General features: G+C 39.3%; 1 protein-coding gene across 1 annotated transcript in view; it reads right to left on the bottom strand.

The window, feature by feature from the left end:
• The window catches only part of shank3a (SH3 and multiple ankyrin repeat domains 3a), a 181,033-nt gene that overhangs the window by 122,113 nt on the left and 42,641 nt on the right, over window positions 1–16,279 (bottom strand). The window contains exons 3-4 of the mRNA XM_086298422.1: window positions 9,938–10,141; window positions 6,199–6,270 (exon numbers count right to left, since the gene is read on the bottom strand). Of these exons, the coding sequence (XP_086154548.1) occupies window positions 6,199–6,270; window positions 9,938–10,141 (276 nt within the window). The remainder of the gene's footprint in view (window positions 1–6,198; window positions 6,271–9,937; window positions 10,142–16,279) is intronic.

Genomic DNA, 16,279 nt, shown 5'->3' with positions numbered 1-16,279 from the left:
GCAAAAAAGGAGTTTTAAAAGAATCTTAGTTTTCGGTGATTCGAAACGCCGTTTACGTGTGGACGAAACAGCTGCGTTTTCAAAAATACCCGTGTAGGTGCGGACGTAACGTAAAAGAGTTAGTAGTTTATTTTTATTACTACCTGTCATTTATTGCAGTTTACTTGTATTTGCTTAATTGTTTACTAAATGTTTGAGGTGTGAAATAAATCGCAATGGAGCAATATATGGGTGTGTGTGGTTGGAGGATGTGTTTGTGCGTGCACGGGGGGGGGGGGGGGGGGGGGGGGCAAACATTTTCTTGTAAAACAAAGGGGGGCCTAGCAAAAAGAGTTTGGGAACCACTGCCATGAGGCAACATTTTGCCCTCTATGTTTTTTGTTTTCTTTTTAGTGATTTTTTTAGAGTGTTGAACATTTTCAACACTAGAGAATCTTTCATTTGAAATGTATCCCTGAAACAAAATGGGACACTTGCTTAACGTCCTCAAACATTAAATATTCAAGTAGTACACACAAGCACTCAGTAACACAATGTGTATAACTTTGACTACCCTATTAATAACATTTAAAAAAAAGGAAAACACAACAGATTTTTAATCAATAGCTTTAAACCACCAACTGTTACTAGGCAGTTGGGTTAGTTTCTATGATTGTGAGGATTCGCAATACAATTAAATTTTCTCATGGGATTACACAAAGCTCTGTATAATCAGCTATTAAACTGTTCTCACAAGTCTTAGTCGATTAATTGTAAAAAAAAAAAAAAAAGAGCATATCTAAGAACATTAGCCACACATTAGGGGTAACAGCAGTGCACTCCATGATCTAATGTTATGTTTTTCTTTTTTCATTAAACTGTAATGTGAAGCAGTATTTTTCAATAATGTCTGCCTGCAAGAAAAGCACATGCCAAATAACAAACATACCATTTTCTCATGGAGTTTAGTTAAAATTGAAGCTTTTTTAAAATAAATAAATAAAATAAGGGTGAAAAGAAGAAAATGATGAAAACAGTTTTTCCAGAATTTCTTCCCTGCAGCAGCTCTACATCCCTCTGTAGCAGACAAAAGTACACAAACACAGTTTGAAGTTCTGGCGTTCTCTCCAGTGCAAATCTCCTGCCATCTGATGGGGTCTGATGCAAATGCATTCACGTCTCTCTCTAGTCTGCTCCACTCCAGTCTACAGACACACACACACAGAAAACCTGGACTTCACAAGTAACTATTTACTGTCATCTCCTGCTATACCACACCTGCCACCTGCACCTGTCCACCTCAGCCTTGTACTACGAAGCCTGTTTAAGATACTCAGGATGTCTGTTTTTGTTATCTGGCTTCAGGTAACCCGACATAATGAAGCAGGCTAAGTCATCACATAAAGGTGGTTATCAGCACAATAAGTAAACCCAGGGTTTCCCATTCTAGCTAGCTCTGCAGGTTTACAGCACAAAAAAGTATTTTTGCATGCTTGCAGCCAACAAAGGAGAAAGTGTAACAGTGTTTATGTGGTATTATTCCACTTGCCACAAATATCAGTGTAATGGGGAAACAGCGCCCCGCCTCTCGGTGTGGCTGGTTAGGTGAGGCTGGCTGCAGTAATCGCTGCCAGTCTGCCGTAGCCATACGAGAGGTGAGTTGTATTTACCGCACACAATATAGCTAAGTAGTACAGACACATAAACCATGTTTGATCAACTGATGGGCACCGAGTGTAATAAGTGCTTAGTGGACACATGTGCAACATCAGTTTTATGTACTTTTCATTTGTTTATTAATGTGTGAAACTGTATGCTAAAGTGGAATGCTAATGGGATGTTCTGCCGTAGTGTGCTGTGCGGAGTGGTGTGTGGCGAGCCCTTTGCACTGATACAACACCGTTGTTTGCATTCAGGAAATAAACTGGCAACGATCGATCAGAGACTCCTTGTCTTCTTAAAAACACAACACAACGCAGAGTCGAGGAGTCTGTTTGGGCCGAACTGTTGCAGCGGGGTGAAGCAGAAACTGGTTACAAAAGCAGCAAAGCAAAAGTTAATGGATGAAGTTCAATCTAGAGCTGGGCGATAGAACGATAACGATATGTATCGCGATATAACTTTTACTCGATAGAGAAATTAAGCTATCGCGATAGACCTCGCCGCTCTTGTCCTCTTAAAAATAAAAAAAAAAGTCAGCCAATCCAAATTAGGTAACGCAGAGCCGAACCAATCACAGCCGCAGCGTCACGTCGCGTGACTTGTTACGTACAGCACAAGTGCCAAGCCGCACGTGTGTTTGTTTGGGAAGCAGCCAGCGGGTAATGGAGCCAGCGCGTAATGGAGGAAATGAGTGTGCCGACTAGAAAAATCAACCGAGTGTGACCGAAGAGAAAACAGATGATGGTTCCAATGCCGGAGAGATTGTCGAACGGAAGAGCCATAGAAGTTCCGTAGTGTGAAGGTATTTCGGCTATTTCAAGTCTGACAAAAAACAGAGTAGCGTGCACTGTAAATTGTGCCGAAAGCAAGTCTGGAAATACAATAAACTGGTGCATGCGTCACACTGTGCGCCACGTTATTGTTTCGGTGAAATGAATTTCTACAATACTGTTACTGTTAATTCTACTCTCTGCAGTGTTTAAATGCTTACATATACACACAGTTACTGTCCGTCCACACATACGACTCGGTTCTGCTTCTATGCCCCAGCTTTGTTTACTTTTTCCCACCGAAGCTTCTAGACTTCTGATTGGCCAACATTTCTGCACGGTTAGGAATCTAGCGCCACCTGCTGCTTTGGCATGTTCATAGCAGCGTTTTCCTTCATTTCTGCCTTATGTGTGGACGGGATTATTTTTTAAAACGAAAACGGAAAATCTCCGTTTTCAAAAATACCCGTGTACGTGTGGACGTAGCCTCAGTCTCTGACTGGAAGCGCTAATTCGTCATTCGGCTTTTGTCAGACTAAAGTAACTGTTAAAACTGTTTGAAAAGCTAAGCTATACAACAAGGAGAGATTGAGAATTTCCTTTTAGTTCTCAGTTTATTTGATATTGACAAAAGTTAGTCAGTTTTGTCTGTTCTTCTGTAAAACAAACTAAGATTTATTTTTAGAATTAATATTTTGTTTCTAAGTGGAATTGACAATTTAGTCTGTTTCGTTTGTTCTATTTTGAAACTTAAACGCTTTAGCGGCTGCATTTTGTGTAGTTTGCAATATTTGCCTTTATTTATCTGAAAAAGTCTCATGTTCCTTAAGTACATCTACCCTGTTGAACTTATCATGGGAAATAAATATTTAAATAAAAACAAGCTGCTGATTATTTCACATTTTACTTGTGAGCAACGGCACATTTAAATCTTACAAATATAGTTATTTGGCTTATATCGTGATAGATATCGTTATCGCCTGAAATGAAAAAAACATATCGTGATATGAAAAAATCTCATATCGCCCAGCTCTAAAGTTCAATCTATATAATTTAATACTCACAGGGGAAAACTTTAGACACCACTTAAAAACTTTAGACCCTAGTCCTAGGGATCTTACAGGAATGGACATCTGATTGATCAGTGATTGATATTTTCATGCCTTTTGATTTCCAATCTTGAACATAACTTGAAGCATGGAGATGCAGCTGGGTATGGAGGGAACCACTTCCTTAGTACTGAAAACCCATGGACAACCTTAAAGTTACCCGAAAAACCCAAATCCAGCTTCACAGAACAGGCCACAGTTGTACTCACTAAATTCCTGCTGCAAGCAATTATATCATCAGTCACCTGTGTGCACACCTGGTTCCCATTATTTCATGAATAATATTAATAGTGCCCAGCAAATATGCATGCTTTGCCAGATTATCTAGGCTGCCCAGAAGACAACATTTATCCTGCTCTTCTTTTCTGTATTTGAGACCACCTGCCTGGGCCTCACAAATGTCTGCCAACACTAGCCTTTTGGTTCTGTTTGCCACTTTATACTGTGTCTGTGAGCCTGCTGATCCACCAAGCTTAGTTTACCAAACCTGCCTTCTCTTCTGCAGTCTGTTCACATCCGGTTAGCAACATGCCCTTACACATATTTTTCAATATATGAATTAAAAGTTGCATTTCAATCACAAAAGATTTGAAATTTGATTTACCTTGCACTTATACATGCATTAAGAACATATTGTTTCTGACAAAAAATTATACTAAGTGAACAAAATTAGTTCAGGATTGCAAATCATGTTGTTTCCTGTTCTGTTTCCTAGTTAAATAGGAAATCATGCATTTTACAAAAGAAATTTCAGTTGTATTTTGACAAAAAAGCAATTATACAAGTTTGGGAAAAGCTCGGGATGAATCATACTAGTGAATGTGGCCCTATTTTTTCCCTGAATATTTTATTGTGCCACAGTAAAACACAAAAGATCTAGTTTATGTTTATGTGACATCTACCATGCTTCTTTGTGTATGAGCACACTCTGTCCTTATGCAAGCATGTTAGTGCTTGACATGGCCTAAAGAGAGTACTTCAATTACACATGAATGAACCAACAAACATAAAGAGCAGCACTCTTACTTTGGCCCTCTTTTCAACCATCTCATAAAAAAATTACACAATAAAACTCAACCAGAGCCTCTCAGATGCAAATACTTGGCTGACAGTACCAAGTAAGCAATTTCTAAAGTGCTTTGTTGTCTTAGTGATGTGAAACATTTCCGTTCTATAATCTTAATGGAGAATCAGTAAATCCAGCTGGAAATTATTTTGAATTTTACCTTTAAAAACACTTTTAGCACCCTGATCAGCCTGCTGGTGGGAAAACATAAAAAGGGAAAGAAAAAACGAAACAACTCTAAAATCAGATTGACAGCGATGTTTGCCAGAGAAATGCGACTACACAGGAAATTAGGCAGTAAGTACCAAGACCATGAAATGACTATTTTCAATATCCACCAGGAATAAATAACTAAAATGGAGGTATTTCATATAAACCTCTCAAAATGAAAGGGCCCCAGTAAAATTGCAAGTTTTATCACGCCAAAATTTACTAAACTATCAGCAAAAGATAATACATTTCATGTTGAGAAAATTAACCCAAATTCTAGTTGTCCTTTGCTGTCTTGCCTCCAAAACTTAAATCCAATGCGATAAAACCACATTTCCTGAGCAACTCAATCTCCCAGTGTGGCTTGAAAATATTTTCCCGAGAGCATTTTTTCTGTCTTATTCATTTGTTTATGCATAAATGCATTACATGCCAGTCTACCATTGTATACAGCGTTGTTGTCCACTTTTTAATTTGAGCTTTTATTTATGTTACAAAAAACACTTTAAAAAGGAAGCCTAATTTCTGCTATTTAATACCTAAGAAATATCAACTTTCACAGATGGTTCCAAAATATGCCAAACTGCAAAATGCATAGCTACGTCTTGACTAAAGCCTCTGTAACTTTGTTCTGTTTCATTTCAGCAGCATGAATCAGTCTGAAATGAAAAATATATATACTCTTAGTGTGTTTTCACATGTTATATTAATTGCATGTTCACTCACTATTTCCCATGATGATATAATATGCTTCCTTTGGTACTTTTAGTAAAAGCTTCTTTCAGCCGCTCCCTTATTCACAGAGGGTCGACACAGCAGATAGCGCCGCATATTTGATTTGACAGATTTTTTTTCACCGGATGCCCTTCCTGACACATCCCCGAAGGGATTTGTGTCCAACCAGGGACTTTATGTGTTAGGCAAATGTGTAAACCACAAGACTATGGAACCACAATCATACCTTTGGCACTTTCAGTATAATAGCCATATTTTCAGAAAATATGGCTTTGGACAGCTAAATATTGGTTCTTGTGACATCTCTAGTCTGTACAGACATGTGTGTAAAAGGAAAATCTGAAAAAGCAGAACACGGAACAAGCATGTGGGCATTACTGAATGGTCTCAACATGATTTTGGATCCTTGGCTTTGCTTCGCTTCAGCAAGATTTCAATCTAACATATGTAGACCAGTTTCATAGGCAACACTCATTGCTTCCATCATTACTTTCACCATCTAAACATAAAAAAGGACACAATTTTTCCTTGTAGTGGCCCACTGTGCCACTATGCTATCCAGTCAGTGTTTTAATTACTGTATTACTGTACCTGTATCACTGCGTTCAAAAGGTTGCACAAACAAAAAGCTTGTGGAATTGAAAACCGCACGACTATTTGGGCTTACCTTAGTGTGGAGCTTGGACAACTGCTTTTCATCCAGGTAGGTCTGAGTGTAGACACGTCTTTTATAGCGGAACTGAAAAAGAAGAACAAATATAAGAGGCTCTTATCTCTGCTTTGCAAAAAAAATTAAAGTTATTAACTAAAATTGTCATGCAGCATCATCTGCTTAGCCTAGCTTGTGTAAAATAAATTATTTTCTATTAGTTGGTCCTATGAAATAGAAAGTGAGAGCAGAAACAAACATATTTGGACTTATTTAATAACTTTCAAAGTCATTATGGAATGAAATTTCTATCTGCAGCTTGCTGTCATCTCTTTCCAGCACTCATGTCATGTTTGTCATATATTACATCTTGCTTGAAAACCCAAAAACTGTGACTTGGAGCTTGAATATGAAACATAAATAGCTAAAAAAAAAAAAGTCTTCCAATATCAGCTAAACGCCTCATGTATAGGAAAAGCACAAAAAAGACATTTTCACCATTTTTAGATAAAATATTTTCTACAGCTAGAAAATCAAGTTAGAAAAGAAAAGCATAACAAAAGTTGAACTTGAACTCTGAAGGCAACCAATCAATACATTATGTAATAAAAAGTAGAAAATCTGACAAAATAAAAGTCAAAAAGTAACTACTTGACTTAAGTATAGCAGATAAATAAGTATAGCTGTACACAGAAAAGGCGATAAAGACAACTAAAATCACACCTGACAACTCCTCACAATCCTCCATGACAAGATAATAAATTAAGACCAGGCATATAAAATGAGAATCCCACAGAAGATGACTTTTTCAGAAGCAGAGCAAGAAAGTGGTCAGCAATTTGGTCGGGATCCTTGTAGCTTAACAAATATGAGACAAAATATAGCTTTTTAAAAGAAAAAAATGTATACGTTGGAGAAAGTGTGCTAATTACATGGCTTGGCATATATAGAGTACAACCAGCTATTTATAAAAGAAATGACGAATGCACGAAGGTGCTTAACCAGAAAATGTTCCAGCAGCAGATGAGGATGTGAGCACAACTATTTCAACTATTTCAGCACGTTTCCTAATATTATAACAAAGCTTCTTTGTTTTGTTTTTTATCATAAAGAAGACAGATCCAAGGCACAAGTGGTCTAGTAATCAGACAATAGGTTAGAGATGTGGCAGTGGTGAGTTCAGGTAGCATGATGACTTGAGCTTTCACTACTGCAAACTAATTCATCAAGCTTTCTGCCTCTACCATCCAACTTTGGTCAGCAGCTTTACCGGAATTTGTCAAAAGCCAGATCATTCATTAGGTCTGATGCAAACTGCTTGTTTTGTAGAAAGGTTTCACTGAACACTGACAGCCTGTAATACCTTTAAAACTTTGCGACTTTCACTGCCCAGGACTCCATGTATTTCAGGTCTCTTTGTGCTTGTGTGTGTACGTGTGTGCATGTCTGCTTCTCCAGCGATGTGTGGCATTCACCAACAGAGTAAATCCACAGCAGAGCACAGGATTTTCAGCCGCTAATCCGAACCTGTCAATCTTCTCTACACCCAACATGCCTAAGGGAATAACTGCAGGTCAATACATAGTGTTCTGGCAAAGTAGCAGCAGACACTTGTGCACACACAAACTGATCAATCCACGCCTATTGAGCTAAATTGTAAGTTTTAGGAAGTACAACCACAAATCCAGATAGAATTAGATACAGTACAGACTAGACAAACAAATGGACAAATGGCACTGACAACTTACCCACCCTGTCAGCTCTTGCATCATTTTGCCTCTTAAATTGTGTAACATCCTAAATGCTGTGTAGAATGAATGTTAAGGGGTTTGGTAAAGGAACCTAACTGGTAATGCCATTGCAGAAAATTGTGTTGTTGTTTTTTTGTGATAAGCTGTGACTTCTGTAGAAGTATATGAGCTAAAACTGAGAATTTTAGAGAGAGGGTAGTAGAAAGTAGAAACATTAAAATGTGTAGACATAGTCTAGTAGAACTCCAAAATCAACGTAATTAACTTTAAATGAGTATTATTCGTCCTTAAGCTGAGACATTACACAATCTCAAGCTTGATTTGCAGTCAAGACTCTAGAAAACTAACATAGCTAATTTCATAACAAAGTTTTATAACAAAGTAACGAGACAAAAAATTCTTAATGTTTCAGGGAAGAATTTACTCTTTGGTAGATCTTTATTTCGCTTTATTTCAAGCTCTTGACATGTCACAAAATCACTGAAAACAAAGGCAGTCAGGGAAAAAAAAGAAAGAAAACCTAGCCGTCATCTTTACACCCTTGTCTGTTAAACAGTCTCTAATTCTCTCAGATCAAAAAGCTTGATGGACAAGCACTGTAATTATCTTTGAGAGATGACAGCTGCAGCAGACAATAAACTGTCACTGACTACAGCATTATTGCCATCGGGTTTGACTGGCACATCAGAAAAAGCATACATCACACTTAAAATGATGCAGACACATGCATCCAAATGTCGCATCAGCCTGCATGTGAAGCATAAACACACATATAGACATACGACTTTTGAACAACAATGAGTTGTAATATGACTGACAAATGACATGGTGAGAAAAATGATAAGAGAAACTATTACACTGGCCTATAAACTGAATCACGCTGCCATGGGAACAAGGACCCCTCCCCGAAAAACCACAGGTGCAAGATGCTGTATTTATTATTAGGTTAAAGGGACTATGACTAAAAACACATTCATCAATATGGTTTAAAAAACAGATGTCTACAGTATGCTAGGATAAAACCTATAAAATATAACGCATCAGTATTTATATAACATCAAAACAACAGTGCACTAAAACAAAGGTAAATTAAACAAAAACTACGTGCTGTATATGAATGAATCAGCACTGTGCGCAGGCATAGTGACACTGGTGTGCAGTGTTGGCCCCTATTATGCGAAGCAAGCACCTCTCACTGTTGTGTAGCAAGATTCAGCTGCTGTGAAGTTACTGCAGACTGGAATGATTAGGTTACTCTAATCAAACATGAAGTGTCTTAATAAGCTCAGGTTTCAGTTATCCAAATGTTGTGCCCCAGAAAGGAATTAAACAAACTGTTCATGCAGCATTATGATGGCCTCTCTGGCAGTTATTAGCTAGAACAGAGCTAGAGAGGCCACTAGACTGCAGAGCCAGCGTTAAGCATGTTCAGTTTCCCAAACATATTTCTTATACCTCCAATAAAAAACGTTAAGCTCTATATATTTCATATTTCGACAGCCCTACTTCCATAACTACAGTAGTATGCATTCTTGTTGAAATCAGCTGAAGCAGCGACAACCAGCTTTTTCTGTGACATACAAAATAAATAAAACAACCATTATTGGGAACGCTGAACTGTTGTAAAATTTCCAAATTAAAACAGGATATGGACAGAGTTGTTTCATTAAGTGGTGCAGGAGGCACTGATTGGCCGGCTTGTTTGCCAGTATCAACATCTGTTGTTCAGCTTTTCCTAATAATACTCATTTTGATCGTGTGTTTAGTATTCACAAAGTGCTTTACTTAAATCATGCAAAGATAATTATTAGGACAATATATAAAATACAATAAAATATAGGAGGAATATAAAAGCATTTCTAATGTGAATTGATTTTTCACAGAGTCAAAAATCTTTTTGAAGATGTATACACGATTATGTATGGTGCTGTTGCATATACAGCTTCTTTCTCTCTTCCTATCATACATCAGTGGAAGCCTTATAAATGCACACGATCCACACCTACCTCAAGGTAAGGTACAGGAGCAATAGATGGGAAGGGGTATTCCCTTAGCCGTCTCTCCTCATCCAGAAACTTGCCAGCCCTGCCGTTGTATGCCGGCTGGAATAGGCCATAGTTTAATACATCCTTCAGGCTCTGGTTGAGAGTACACAGGATTCGCTGCTTGGACAGCCAGATTGGAGCATCCACATTGAATTTTAAACACTTCTGCAGAGACAAGAGTAAAAAAAGGGAAGAAGGTTAACTTCACGGCATGTTTAAACATATCACATACTGCACTTAAGCGGAATTAGGAGACTGATATGTAACATATAATAAGAACATATAACATTAAATATAAGGACCTGTTTCATCACAGAGACATACATTGGATGTCCAATATCATAAGAATAAGAAAATGCCAATTCACATACAGTACTGTACAAGAATCTTAAACCAAACCTGATTTCTTTCTACTTTTCTACTTTGCTCCCAAGAAGCCAAACTTACATATATATTGCATATATATAAGAGCTGATGAGAAAAGGTATAAAAAATCTAGATTGTATCTTTAGACACTTTGTTACTAGCAGCCTATCGCAAAAAAAAAAAAAAAACCCACATAATTTGTTCCCACTTTCTTAGTGAAATCAAGGAAAACATAGCACAGTTTGACATAAAATAGTATTTTTGCACCAACAAGGTGAAGTCCAAAACAGCTATTAGATGAAAACTTGACAAATCTCTTCATGGTGTGCAGTTTTCCTAAAACATGTGAGGAAACTGGACAAGTGGAGGACACAAGAAGTAGCCTAAAAAACTTTCTGCAGTAAAAGAACAAAATAGTATTTCAAAGTCATGTCCTTTAAAAAGATCCAGCAATGACCTGAAACACAAGATCTCAGAGATGCCTCATCAGAAAGAGTCTCAGTGGAAACGTAGCTGTTAGGAAGCCATGTCAGGAAGGGAGTGAACCAGGGAGAAAAGGTGTGCCAAGTTACACAAGAACTGGACTAAAATTTAGTGGCATCAGGCCTTTTGGATTTGTAAATACTAATGTAAAGTTTTGAATTCATACCACCGTCAACAAATACAGAGGAGGTTAGAAGGGAGGGACAACACTGAATGTCTACAGTTATCTGTCACACATGGTGGAAGCTCTGTTATGGTTTGAAAGCTGCATTTCAGTGGTGTTGGAGATCTTGTCAAAATTGAACACAGAAAAATACCATCGGATTTGAATCCACCATACAATACCATCTGGAAAGCAATGACGACTTTGATCCCAAACACTCAGCCAATGTAGTAAACGCATACCTGAACAGAAAAACACAACAGAGGAAGATTAGGTGTGGACTGACATCCCAAAAGCCTGGACCTAAACATTTCTGAAGTAGTGTGGGATCATCTTCAGTGAGAATGGAACAAAAGAAAGCCAACATCCAAAGAAGAGCTTTGAATGCAATTCAAGAAGCCTGGAGAACTATTCCTGAAGGCTACTCAAAAGAAACTACAGGAAAGCTTGCCTGATAGAGTTCAGGCTATGTGTGTACAGATGGCCATTGTATTGTATAAACTCAGTTTTGCCTTATGTACTGTATCTCCATATATATTTCTACCTTTCATTACATAATTGCACCCACCTCCCCATTTTCTCAACAAAATATAAAGGGTTGGCTCAAGATTTTGTGCAGTAATTTAAGTATAGTAATAGCTTCAGAATTACTTTTGAGACTTTTCTTCGAAAGGTCATCTTAACAGTCAGTGGTAGTTACCAGTAAATAAAACTAGAGAATAATAGGCAAAAGCTCTCACAGAAAGCCTTTATTTTGCTGACATCAATTTTTCAGAAACTTCTGGTGTCACGCCTGAGGTAAAAGCCAGGTTTTTTAATATAATATGCAATTCACATAGGTATGGTGGCTTTTCACAGTTATATATTACTGTTCACCCTAAGAGCCTGTGGTAGTTAAAGTAAACAAAACTAAGCAGAATTTCTTACACATAAAGTCGACATCCATTTTTCAGCAACATAATGTTGTGTCAACACGTGAATGTGCATTATTTATTATTCTAGGAAAAATGAAGCAAGGCAGTATGTAACTGCTACACCAACAGCAGCAGGAGTTCTGTCTTTAGTCATAAATGCAAGAGTTCAAAGGTTCTGATGCGTGTGGGAAAGATGTGGAAAAACAATCCACTCTGCTGATTTCTGTGCTCTGATAAGCAACCGCATATATATGCAATACATACTGTATACAGTGGAAATCTGCCTCTTAGGCATAAACTTCTCCTGTCTAAAAAAAAAAATCTCAAAAATTGTAAACGTCTGCCAACTGTTAATTAAAACTCAAATATTGGCTAGTTAACAGTATATGCAGTGCTATGCAACCAACTTCTCCAGTGTGCAAATGTGTATGGATATTGTGGCAGGTTCAAACACCTGCAGAGCCTAAGCTATAAATGGCACAGAGAGCAGAGAAAGTACCAAACCAATAAGTGATAAATCAATAATTCCTGCGTGCAATATAAACTCCAAACCTCAGCTCTAACCCATTCAGCATCACTGTATTTCTGACAGTGAGATGAAAATGTTAACAATAAAATCTTCTAACAGCAACACATCACTAACAACAACCACACGTAAGTGTCAAAATGCAGAGGCATATTAGTTAATCTCTTTAATATTCTGAGTTTGGCAAAGTAATAAATGAGTCAAAAATGAAAGTGCAAACATTACAGTAGTTGCAGAAGCAAAGACACATAAATGGAATCCTGGTTATAAAATATTAAACAACGTGTTTAATATTACTGAGTTATACCACGTTTTTCATGCATTGCTCCAAAGTTCAACTAAATCAGCTGAATCAAAATCACACGGGCTTTGATGGGACCTTATCATTCTACAGTCTTGGCCTGCATGATGTGCTCTGTGCTCAGCTCAACCAGCAGAATTGCAGAGGATGTGCCTGAACCAGAGGTATTACTGCTACAGACCATTTAACAGTTTAAGAATTGGCTTGTCCCCAGTGTGTAAGACTTTGTCACCTTAAGAAGTAACTGAAGAAAATATTTAAAAATGGCAAATTGCTATTGATAATGCTGTTGATTATTGAATTTAAATGGTAACCCTCAGTTACGTCAAGAGAATCAGATGAGAAAAATATTGGTTCTGTCTACCCTGAATTGATCTGTCCTACTTTATATACCAGGTGACCATATCAATGGTTTTTGAAGCCAGCAAGTCATGATATCATTTAACCAATTATTCTTAGGTTGATAATTGTTAATAGGTTATTTGGATTCCTTATTAAGATCTGTTAAATAAAGGTCTGGCTATATGAGGTCAATAAATAAAACTATTACTAAAATTTATATCCCTCTAGCTATCCAACAAGTTGTACTTTTTACTGTACCAATCAATCCAGCAATCCACAGCTAACCTGGGATTTCCAAGGAAAGAGGTCCCCTTTCAAATTCTCTACTATTTGGCTTTACTATGCGTTTTCTTCTTTCAAAACAGTCGGGATTTTACCATCAAGGTCTCTTTAGTTAATCGCTTTGGTATTGCTTTAAGGGGAATATTTGTTGGCAACTATTCATTTCATCATTAAATGTAAAGTTTAAAACAACGGTTATAGTTATTTCTGTCATGATCCTTTGGTTTTATATCCAGTGTTTTCAGTTTTAGACTCGCTCTTCTGTTTGATGTTTTCTGTTTGACTTTGTTGTGGTTTTGAGTTGAATATGATCTTTTCTTAGGTTGTGTTTTCATTTTGATTTTGTATCCATAGTTTTCTTTCTTGGTTATTCTTATGTTCTCCATGCCTAGTCGCTGTTTCTGTTATGTTTCCCATGTTTAGTTAGTTGTTGTCTTTGTCTTTACTTTGGTCTGTCAAGATCCATCTCAGTGGTTAGGCTTCCTGTTTTATTTTGATAATCTCTCATCTCATGTGCATTATATTCAGTTTTGTTTCCCCTCATGGTAGTTAATTCATTTTGTTCACCTGCACCTTGTTTTCACCAGCTGTGTGCCTGATTACCTCATGTGTATTTAAACCCTCGGTTCTCCTTAGTTTTTTGATGCATTGTACTGTTTGTCTGCATAAGCATTTTCCTTGTGTATTACCTGCTTTGGATTATTTTTGAACCCCACTTTCCTCAGTCATCTGGATTTGCTGCCTCACCTAAATAAAGGTATGTTTTTTGTTTCTTAAATCCTGTCCTGTTTTCTGCTTTTTTGGGTCCAGATTTTCCATAACCATGACAAAACAATGCAACCACACTGGACCCAGCAGGCATTGCAATAGCGCTAGGTGATGAGTTATGGGAGGAGTTCCAGAGATTTGTTAAAATTTCTAAATGAATTAGGACTCTACTGATGTTGGAGTCGAAGGCCCGTTACCACCAACCCTGGCCTCCAACCCAAGCTGCCAGAGGGTCTCTGCCTCTCCTCAGTCTCTGCCGCTGGCAACGGGGCAAACCTCGAGAAGTTCTTTGTCTCCTCCCATAACTCCACTGGCTCGGAATGTTGCCTTCAGAGTTGGAGACGAGGCAAGCCTGAGGACAGCTAGGGCCAACCTTTCCCGTGGCATCAGAGAGGCTAAGAGACAGTACTCCAGGAAAATATCTCATCACTTCAAAGACAGCAGAGACTCACGGAGCCTGTGGCGGGGCATTCAGACCATCACAGATTACAAGCCCCCACCACAGACCTGTGATAGCACTATCCCCCTGCTGAACGAGCTGAACACTTTCTTTGCTCGCTTTGAAGTCCAAAACAGCACCACTGCACAGAAGACCCCACCCCCTCCTGGTGACCAGGTGATGACTCTGTCACCGGACAGCGTGAGGAGATCCCTCAGCAGGATCAATGCACGTAAAGCTCCGGGTCCTGACAACATTCCTGGTCGTGCACTGAGAGACTGTGCAGTGGAACTCACTGATGTCTTCACAGACATCTTCAACATATCACTCATCCAGGCTGTCGTCCCCACATGTTTTAAAGCCACCACAATCATTCCGGTTCCAAAAAAGTCATCTCCCTCCTGCTTTAATGACTACCGTCCTGTTGCACTTACTCCCATCCTGATGAAGTGCTTCGAACGACTAGTCATGCAACACATCAAGACTGTCCTGCCCCCCTCCCTGGATCCCTTCCAGTTTGCCTATCGGCCCAACCGCTCAACCGATGATGCCATCTCCACTGCACTCCACTCGGCACTCACACACCTGGACAAAAACGACTCATATGTTCGAATGCTGTTCATAGATTTCAGTTCAGCATTCAACACCATAATCCCCCAACAGCTCATTCAAAAACTGGTCCAGCTGGGGCTCAACACCTCACTGTGCAACTGGCTGTTGGATTTCCTCACCGGAAGACCTCAAGCAGTACGGGTTGGCAGTAATACATCCAGCACCATCATTTTAAACACGGGGGCCCCGCAGGGATGTGTGCTGAGCCCCCTCCTCTTCACTCTGCTGACCCATGACTGCACTCCATCATACAGCTCCAACCTCTTCATCAAGTTTGCGGACGACACAACGGTGGTGGGTCTCATTAGCAACAGGGATGAGACCGACTACAGAAGTGAGGTGAGACGCCTGGCCACGTGGTGTGCTGACAACAATCTCTCTCTGAACGTGGAGAAGACGAAGGAGATTGTTGTGGACTTCAGGAGAATGCACACCCAACATGCTCCTCTGACCATTGACGGAGCGTCTGTGGAGAGAGTGAGCAGCACCAAGTTCTTGGGTGTGCACATCACAGAGGATCTCTCCTGGACGTACAACACCACAGCACTGGCCAAGAAATCACAGCAGCGTCTCTTCTTTCTCCGCAAACTAAGAAGAGCAGGAGCACCAGCCCCCATCATGTACACTTTCTACAGAGGCACCATCGAGAGCATCCTGTCGAGCTGCATCACTGTGTGGTTTGGAGCCTGCAATGCGTCCTGTCATAGAACCCTCCAACGCATAGTGAGAGCTGCAGAGAGGATCATTGGTGTCTCTCTCCCCTCCCTCCAGGACATTTACAGCACCCGTCTCACTAAAAAAGCCCTTTGCATAGCGGCTGATCCCACACACCCAATGCAAAGCTTCTTCAAGCTGCTGCCGTCGGGGAGGAGACTGCGGAGTCTCCAGGCCAGGACCAGCAGGCTGAAGGACAGCTTCATCCATCAGGCTGTCAGGAAGCTTAACTCCCTCCCGATTCTGCCCCCTCTCCCCTCTCTCCTCCACGGTCTCACTGAACTCTGTCACACACACACAAACACACACACTCTCTGACTCACTCACTGGCCTGCACCAGTTACCAGTCACTTTGTGGAGCATTGGACTGCCATTACCTCATAAGACTTTGTT

The sequence above is a fragment of the Aulonocara sp. 'chitande type north' Nkhata Bay genome, linkage group LG7 (genome assembly GCF_057382095.1).
Source record: "Aulonocara sp. 'chitande type north' Nkhata Bay isolate Kocher_YH1m ecotype deep benthic linkage group LG7, A_spYH_male_GT1.1, whole genome shotgun sequence".
NCBI classification, from domain to species: Eukaryota; Metazoa; Chordata; class Actinopteri; order Cichliformes; family Cichlidae; genus Aulonocara; species Aulonocara sp. 'chitande type north' Nkhata Bay.
Note: the sequence above shows the minus strand (reverse complement) of the source record. Positions and strands in the feature narration are given on the sequence as shown.